Here is a 9436-nt window from a genome sequence, read left to right on the forward strand (position 1 = left end):
GTTCGCTGGATTCACACACTCAGACATGTCGTTGATAAATCATTGACAAGAACGTCTGGATGGTTGTTGGTTTGTCAATTTCAAAATATAGTTTCTATCTTTAACTTTGGTTCCTCGAGTTCCAGCTTCATGTTTATTTCTGGCAACACCAATGACAGAAACTCCTTTTCAATGGATTTATTTGCTTTAAAAATAAGAAAATCAGCATTTAACTACATGAAAATGAAACCACATTTAGTAAGAAAGTAAATCAGAGAGCGAGCTTCCTCTGTGCCAATCAAACACTGATATCTCAGAACGCCGAGTCCGGACCGAGCCGTTCCTCGCACAACTTGATCGCTGCTCCTCTTCAAATTCAATGGACCTGCTGAGTTACGACCGAACCACGGAACGCTTCCCGGCGGGTTCGGTCACGCCGTTTCAAGTCATCCGAGGGTTAAAACATTTCTTCATGACTGCGAGGTGACACTTTGTTCAAACAAACTATGACCCGAACCGAACCCCCCCCCCCACCCACCAAAAACCAAAAAACAAAACATGTTAGTGTTCACAGAGGGACTACGGAGGGACGACCGTCGACTGAGTTTTGGCAGCACCTCACAGTCTCATCGGGTGTAAACACAACGGCTCGCCAACCCAAACAGCTGACAAGAAGAGAAGAAGACAAAGAAAAAGGAAATGTGTGGTTTCTTCTAACAAACGTTTCAGTAAAATTTCATCAAGGCAGCAGGAATCTCTTAGTGTTTTTGGGGAAAGAGTGCAGTGCAGGACCTCCTTCTTTACATAGTTACATCTACGATCATCTGATGATAAATTCAAGTAGTGTTTCTTCACAATGTCTCAGAAAAAAAAAGAAAAAGAAAAAAAAATCCTTCGTAAACGACTTCAGATCTAAAAATCAAACCTCCCACCCTCACATTCCCCAAAGGCCTTCGCAAAATCACTTCATTCCAGTCGATCTGAAATGACTAAACAGATAAAAACAGGTGTGACTGCTTGGAGACTGTCCCGTCCTTTCAGAGGAACGACTGATCTATCAAAGCTTCTATGTAAGCAAGGACACGGGGTGAACAGATATTTAGGGGGGAACTCGGCCTTCGCTGCCTCTGCTCCAGAGGACGGAGGGAGTTCCGACTGCAAACCGGCGCCCTCTACTGGCCGCGGCGCCGCGTTACAACAGGCTGCATTTCCTCTTCCTCTTCTTGACGGGCGGCGGGCAGAGGACCGCCCGGATGGCTTCGTCAAACACCGTCTTAAGGCCGCGCTGCGTCAGAGCCGAGCACTCCAGGTACTTCACTGAGCCTGCAGGCGGGACGGACCAGAAGAAAAACTTTTTAGTTTCAGGTTTAGGTCTCTAATAATCTGCTGAACTCGTGAAGCTGAAACGGACTTATTTCTTTGGCCATGGCCAGGCCCTGCGGGTAGATGATGGGCGACAGCTTCTTCTCCTTCAGCTTTTCGATGGTGTCCTTGTCGTCTCGGAGGTCCAGCTTGGTGCCCACGAGGATTATGGGTGTGTTGGGGCAGTGGTGTCTCACCTCGGGGTACCACTGCAGGGGGGAGAGGGCGATCAGAGACATCATGAGCAGAGCTGCTCCTTCAGATTCACCTTTCTTCTTCCTCTTTGCACGTTTCTGGGTCAGAGCGTAAACGTCTCACCTTGGCACGGACGTTTTCGAAGGAAGCTGGACTGACGAGTGAGAAGCAGATCAGGAACACGTCCTGAAACGACAGAGCAAACGTCAGTTTCAAGTCTCAAACGTGGAGGTTCTTCCAGGAGTATCGATCCCGGGGAAGAAAATAACAAAGTAAAAAGAAACACAACCTAGGAATCATAAATTAAAAAGGACAACAACAACATATAAGGCATGGCCATTACAGCTCATTAGCGATCTGTTGCTGGGCGTTTCTCGTCCGAAACAAATCACTCCATCAAAATAATGATACAGAGACTGAATGCACCACTCCTGCTTCAGCACAAAGCCGGGACCACTTTCAGCTCCCTGCGTTCTCTCGGCACAGAGGCCGGTTTGTTGTGAAGACAAAAGAGGCAAACAAGAGCTGCTTTTCACTTCCTCCAGCAATCCTCCAGACAGTGTATAGGTACTGTGGATACGAGGCTCGGCTGAGGCGCTACAGCCCAGTGAATAACTGCGAATCAACGCTGACAAAGTGAAAACAGTGTTCATGTGGACAGTGTGTGGCTCACACTGGCCAGCGGAGAGACGTGGGCAGCTGCTGCGGCCGCTGGGTGCATACGTGTGTGTGTGTGTGTGTGTGTGTGTGTGTGTGTGTATATGTACCGTCTGTGGGTAGGACAGTGGCCTCAGCCTGTCGTAGTCTTCCTGCCCTGCTGTGTCCCACAGACCCAAGTTCACTGGTTTGCCATCAACCATCACATTGGCAGAGTAGTTGTCGAAGCTGGAGAGAAGGAGGAGAAGAGTCGATATAAAACAAAGTGTGACACAGTTAGAGGATCGAGTTAGGACCTCTGACATAAACCTCGTGTGTTGATGTCAAGTGCTCAGACTCATGAGCTACAAACCAGGCTTCCCTCTGGGATGAATAAAGCATTTCTATTCTATTCACCAGGACTACCACTCGTTTTTCTTGTCATTAACAAGCAGAAAGCTGGGGCCGAAAGGCATTTAGCAGTTACCATGGAAACCAGCAGACCAGAAAGACTGGCTCTGTCAGACCTCCACCCTCTCTTCTGTTCACATGCCACAACGCCACACAGCTAGCTCCACGATGATCGTGCAACACAGCAAAGATTTTAACTGCGACTGCAAAGCGATCCGTGAGACACGACCTGCGCTGACTGCAGTCCGAGTGTTACTTACACAGTGGGGATGTATTCCCCGGGAAAGGCGTTGGTCGTGTAGCTGATGAGCAGGCATGTTTTACCCACAGCCCTACGAGGAGGAGAAGAACAAATGGTGATGATGAGAACACGAGCTTCGGCTTGATTTATACAGTGACAAACATTTAAAGCCTTGAGTTCGAGATACATAAAAGATGCGGCAGCTTCCTGATTGCACCATTATCATCTTTATCAAACTGTTTTCATAAAGTTCAAACAGTCATCCTTACAGTACGGTGAAAACAGTGATAATGTCCACTTCACCCTGTCCAGTACAGAAGAGATTAAGTTTTTACATTAAGTTTTTCTTCTTTAGAAAGCAGTATCAGTCCTCCAGATTTGACAGATCAAATGATATGTTGACTTGTGTGGGCTGTTATTTACCAGTACTGACGAATTTCAGTAATAAAATTCTGAACCATATAATTCAATTCTGCAAAATTCTGAATTAATATGTTATAAATTCACCCATAGTTTGACAGGGTTTCCTCATAGCTGTTTCAGAGGACTTATCTACACCAGACTGGCTGATTCTGTATCTCTTTAGAAAGCACGCGGATGCCAGAGGTTAGAAGGAAGTTCCCGGTAATATTGAGATATAATTCATATCACAGGGAAACAATAAGCCTGGGAGCGGCTGCAACCTGCACAATGATACAACTTCTTTTGGAGCAAACTATTAATCAGAAAGCTGTCAACAGGCCAGAGTGCGTCATGTCTCATAAATGCCCCCCTTTTGAGCCGTGCAGGCACATTTAACCAGGGGCCGGTGGATAAATCTGTCTGACCCAGCTGGACGGGCACAACAACAGCTGTCGCCCATGTTAGCCGCTAGCCAACTGTTGATAACTGGGTCAACCAGAACACCCGGGTCTCGCCTTCAACACACACGTTTCAGGCCGAAACGCGCCGCTAAAGAAGCCACAGTCGGAATAAAAGTGCAGTTTAACTCACCCGTCGCCCACCACCACACACTTAATGGCCTGCATCGGACGGCTCTGTCGTTAGCTTAGCGGGCTAACAGCGGCTAAAGTACAGCAGCCTGCGGAAAAGTGGAACTTAAAAGTTAGAAAAAAGAAAGAAAAACAAACGAAACGGGCCCGGGGAGTTTTCGGTGCCGCGACAGCAGTTATTCTCCGTGTCTCCGCTTCTCAGCGCCAACCCGGTCAAAGTCCAAAAGTCGCAAATCACGAAGGCAACACCCAGAAAAAACCCCTCAGAGTGAAGACTGAGCAGAAAAGACGCCCTCAGCGGAGAGATGCCTGCCAGTCACTTCCGGTTTCAGCTGCACGCGGAGAATCAGCGCCTCCTGCTGGCCACACTGTGGAAATACACCCACCGTCAACACTACAGCTACAGATGTTGAAAGATAATTCTTTCATCTTTAATTAAAATATGAAAATTTAGCACAAGACATACTTTTTTTTAACTTGCAGAGCAGTGGTTTTATTACTGTTCTGATTTATTTACTCTGATGTTTTCTTGTTGACACCTGTCAACAAGTGCACATTCCCACTATAACCACCAGCATCTCAGTTAATTACTACATCATTTTTTCTGCCTTTTGTCGGAAATAAAGTTAGCCCATATCTCTCATTTAACACGTGTGTGTAAAATTAATTTGCACAATAGATCAGAGGTATTTTTTTTAACTCAGATTTTGTTGTTGTTTCTGACTTTTTTTAATCAGTATGTTTTTTTAATCTTCAAATAGCAACAGAAACAAGACAGAATCTTTATATAGATTTCCTATAATCACCGACGCTCCCGTAGGAACTGGACTATGTGTAATCTGACTGTTGTGACTTATTTATCCACAGGTATTCATGATATGTTTGTTCAAACTGAAATGAAATGAAGAAGCATATTTAATGAGCTTTTTGGACAACTTTTATTTAAGCTATTTTGGGGAAACATTTTGAAAAGTGATTTTTTTTCCCTCAAGTGCCTTTGATTATATATTAATTGTCAAGGTAAATGCAGTAATGAAATGCACTCTTTGGGATAAAATCGTGATTTACCAAAAGCCTGCAGGAGACACGCAGCACCAATCTCAATATTCAATCTTTCTTTTCAAACATTATCCTGCAGTTACAAACCTGCAGTGAAATAACCAGAGGAATGAGGAAGACACTACATATGATCACTAGTCCTCCAGCAGGGATGTCAAAATGAGGCCTGTGGGCCAAAAACTGGCCCACAAGAGGCTCCAATCCGGCCCTCCAAACCACCAAGCAAATGGTAAAAATCTCAAAGCATCAATTTTTTTTTTTAAAGAAAATGTTTTTAGGGTAGCAGACACAACACAATATTGAGACCTGAAGTCAAGATATCAGTGAAACTGTCATGAAAGATAACTGCCTCTAAAACCATACCGTCAGGGTGACTGCCTGCAGTCTCATGTCTGGCCACTAGAGGGCAGTGTTCTGCAGTTCATTAAAAGAGGACAGCTGCTGAATATTTACACACTGTCTGTCTTCACTGTTTTTCCAATTGAAAGTCTATTTGATCACCATTGGTTTTATTTCATCATCAATTAATCAATGACTGTCTGCTCGCACTCATCACTGCCCTTGGCTCGGGATTATGTTGTTGAAGGATTTTTCCATCAGACAACACATTAATAGGATAAACGTCACCATTAAGTGGGGGGTAAAAGCAGGGGGGCGGTGGATTAATGATGGATCAGCGGGCCTGTGTCTGCACAACAGGGAGGCTGTAAAACACAGAGGAGGAAGTCACACTGAGAAAATTAAAATGAGTGATGAATCTTTCATCCCAGAGGGGAAACAGCGTGTTGTGTTCATGACATGCAGGATTTACTGGGCCCAGTGAGGGCTGGCCGTTCTATCAGAGCTCCCAGTGTTTATCACTTCACCAGAATTCTCGTACAGTGCACAGTACATGCAGAGTTTGCATATTCTACCTGTGCATGCATGTGCAAACATTCAAAAACAGGTCTGTTGGACTGAGCGGTGTTCATGAATGTGTGGATCATATGCTGCTAGACTCACTTGGAGAGTTTCCGTCTCCCACTGCCTTCAGTCTGTGTGCATCATCCTCCGAACGGCGTTTCAGAGACATTTCATCGGATCATTATGTTCGACCATTATCTCTCTAATAAGCGCTGAGACTTAACGACCCCCGTCGCCGTGCTCTCGTCTCTACAGCAGCGGCATCGACGGGCCACAGGCAGGCATCAGCTGAACGCTTGTAATGATAACGCAGCAGGATGGCGGTCTGTCTGCACACAAAGAGGAGGCAGTCCAAACTTTTCCTTCTTCTTTTTTTCAGCGTGAGCCTGCAGACATCACAGACGTCATGCTGCTGATGGGAGTTTGCATGGTGGTCAGTGGTAAACCTCTTAGAGAACTGTGGGTTAAGGAATCTGACAAGGAATAAAAACAAATAAATCAGTGTGATATTTGATAACTCGACCTTTATTCACTGTGACATTTTTCCACCCACGCCCTGCTTTTTTGGCACAAACAGCCTGTTTGTCAGATTCTCCACATCTCTCTGAAAGAGGCCGAGAAGCAGCAGTAAATCACTCCTTAATCCACTGAGAGCTGTGAAGTGGCGTTCGGTGCCTCCTGAAGGCTTCCCTCAGTCGTCCCATTCAGCCGGCTGTTGTGCTTTCGGAGGGATGCTCAGCTCGGTTTGGAGTTGCCTGTTTATCAGCCAGCGGCAGCAGCTGGAGCGCTCCCTAAAAATAAACTCCACTCTGGACGTCCTGGTTCTGGAGCAGCGGCGACATGAAACATATGCAGATTAGTCAGCAGATGAGGGGAGTCTTGTGGTTCAGCTCATGTGTCCAGTTTCATCTCCTCACATTTGTTTCTTTTTATCTTCTGAGGACATTCTAATAAAGCTCCGCCACTCTGATTTTGTCCAATAATTAGATTAAAACGGAGAGTCTGCTGAGTCACATGCTGCTGTGGTGGAAAGTTCTGGACCAGCAGGTCACTCAGCACTTTGCTTCTGCCTGGAAAGACATCCCACGTGTTTCCTTTGTCCCCCCCTTCCCCCGTTTTCTCCTCTGGTTTTCCTAAGCTTCGCTCTGTGGGCCGCCGCTGAGGCAGGATGTGTGTTACTCCGCTTGTGTGTTTGTGTTTGCAGGAATGTGTGTGGGGCCGCTCGTAATGGCTTTCACAGGATTCACAAATTCCTCAGAGCGTCAACAAGCTCAAACACAGATCATACAGCCTTACCAGAAAAAAAAAAGAAGTTAGATCTGATGATATTTTGTACACACACACACACACACACACACACACACACACTGCTGCTGACTTCAAAAGATGACACATCAATTAAAAACTGATTGCTAAAAAACAGATCAGACATTCCTCGTGTTGTTTTTCCACCGAGTGCCAACCAGATTTACAGCAATCAGCATATTCTAATCACAGGACTGATTGAAGCTGAGCTGCATCTCTTCAACCTGCGCCTCATTAGAGCAGCGTGGGCCATGAAGCACGCCGGCCGCACGCATGGAACCACACACACAGCTCCACTCAGAGTGGAAGTGGAGCCTCCACTGGACATCTGCCTTCGTCCAGAACCATTCCCAAAACCCACAGCCTTCACTTCCAGAGAAGAGCGACTGGAGAGACAGAGCCGTGACAATAGACACAGTCTGCGTTCGATTAACTTCCTCCCTCAGTTTCCATGTAACTGTCATTTCTGTGGAGACAGCGCTTGTTAATGCCTGGAGCTGTTTCTGTAAAAGAAATTAAAAAAAAAAAGAAAAAAAGAAGAGGCCATTGGTTTTCTATTTTAGGAAAGACAAGATATTTAGTTTGACAGTGAAATGCCAAGTAATAAATCTAAATAAACACAGGAATGGATATTTCCTGTACTCTGTGGGAGCGTGGAGGGACACAAAGAAAAATGTGTGGAAAAAATAATAAAGGAGGAAAATGCAAGATTGGAAATGGGGTCTGAGAGTCGCTATTGGTCCGCTGCTAAAAATCAACCCCCCACAGCTCTCCAACAGGTGAAGAAGCTCCTGAAAAGTGAGTTGATGATGAGACAGCCGGCGACTGTCCTCCCCAACGTCATCCACGTTGTTCTCTGGTCCTGCCAGGTGTGTGTCCAGTGCGGGTGCACGGCTATGGAGGGTCGAAACTGCCACAATGACAAACAAATCCGGAAGTATAAAGATGGCTCAGGCAATACATTTTTATGCCAATCAGTGTAATGAGAACATGCATACATCTGCTTAGTATTATTTCTCCTTCACTTTGTGTATCTATGCAGATGAGCTTTTGTGAGATCAAGAGGGGCTGGTTTTTCCCTATGAAGTTCCAATCATGTTGGGGGGGGGGGGAGATCTCTTGTTGTGTCTCTGTGAACACACACAACGCTGTCAGGGCTGGGCTGGATGTATTCTTGGGGGACGATGTTTCCTCCTGGACGGTGGCGTTGACGCTCACCAGTCCTCGGCCTCCCTCATTCCGCTTCATGTCCAGCCTCGGGACGCTGGAGTTCGGGTGGAACCCTCCTGCATTGAGAGGAGGTTCCCTGTCTTGATATCGGTAGCTTGCATCTGTTCCAGTGGCCATGATATTATACCAGCTGGGTAATCTGATTACTGATAGGGAATACATGTTAATGGCCTGTATTTTGTTCCTGCCACTCAGCTGACTGTCCAGGACCTGTCTCACCCTCTGGAGGTGTTTGGCTGTGGCTGACCTCCTGACCTCCGGGCTGCTTCATCGCGGTTTGTGGCATCCCCAGGTGTTTGTCGCTGTCTTCCATATCTCTGATGTTGCCTTCAGGTTGTTCAACCCCTTCAGTAGTGACCATCTTCTCTCTCCTTGATACCATCTGCCCACACTTGGCTGAGCTGTCCAGTTCCTCATTTTCGCCCCTCTTTTCTGGGTGTCTGTTGTTGTGATGACGACTGGCTCTGGTTCTGGGAGGTTGCAGTGTTCTGCCTGCAGGTCTGCTCCACTGTGTGTCAGTGCTGTGTGGCACCTGGTTGGTCTCGGTGACGTTCTGGGTGGGGATACTTGGCAGTGCTTTGCTTGCATCGTCCAGTAGAGACCTTTCTGGTACTTCTGTCTTTAGCCTTGGCGAGCAGGAGGTAGTTATGTTCCCCCAGGACTTCATGATCTTCTCTTTCAGGTCAGCTGCTCTCCCCTTGAGCTTCTATTGGGCTTGGCATCCATTCTTGCCGTTTGGGGGTGATGCTGTAATTGAATTGTAATTGAATGTAATGCAATATCCTTCACCCAGTGCCCACACATAGGTGGATGAGGATCTTTCTGATTCAGTAAGATTTGAGCCAGTAATGCGCCAAAAGCAATGAAGTTGACCTGCATTTTGATTAGTCGCACATCAAGGGTATTCTGTAAAAGTCATGTTAAAAGAATAACATGCAAACTCTCACTTTGAGTCAAGAGCATTGAACACTTTTTATCGCAGTGAACTCTTCCTCAGGTATAATTCTTTAAATGGAGATAGATCAGCATTTACTTTCTTGTCTGATGTAATGTAATGTGTCCATCATCCAGACTTGTCAGAAGTCTGGATTGTTTCCAGGAACAATGAGGTAATTCCTGGTGA

At 46.1% G+C, this 9436-nt stretch overlaps 1 protein-coding gene across 1 annotated transcript; it reads right to left on the reverse strand.

Annotated features, from left to right (window-relative positions):
• Positions 1–168: 168 nt before the first annotated feature.
• Positions 169–4106, reverse strand: LOC115392775 (ras-related C3 botulinum toxin substrate 1). The gene is made up of 6 exons (XM_030097363.1): positions 3818–4106; positions 2844–2915; positions 2304–2421; positions 1660–1722; positions 1391–1550; positions 169–1302 (listed from the first exon to the last, which is right to left on the reverse strand). The coding sequence occupies exons 1-6, from the start codon at positions 3850–3852 to the stop codon at positions 1172–1174; spliced, it is 579 nt and encodes a 192-aa protein (XP_029953223.1). The 5' UTR covers positions 3853–4106; the 3' UTR covers positions 169–1171.
• Positions 4107–9436: the final 5330 nt, after the last annotated feature.

Source organism: Salarias fasciatus, chromosome 8 (genome assembly GCF_902148845.1).
Source record: "Salarias fasciatus chromosome 8, fSalaFa1.1, whole genome shotgun sequence".
Lineage (NCBI taxonomy): Eukaryota > Metazoa > Chordata > Actinopteri > Blenniiformes > Blenniidae > Salarias > Salarias fasciatus.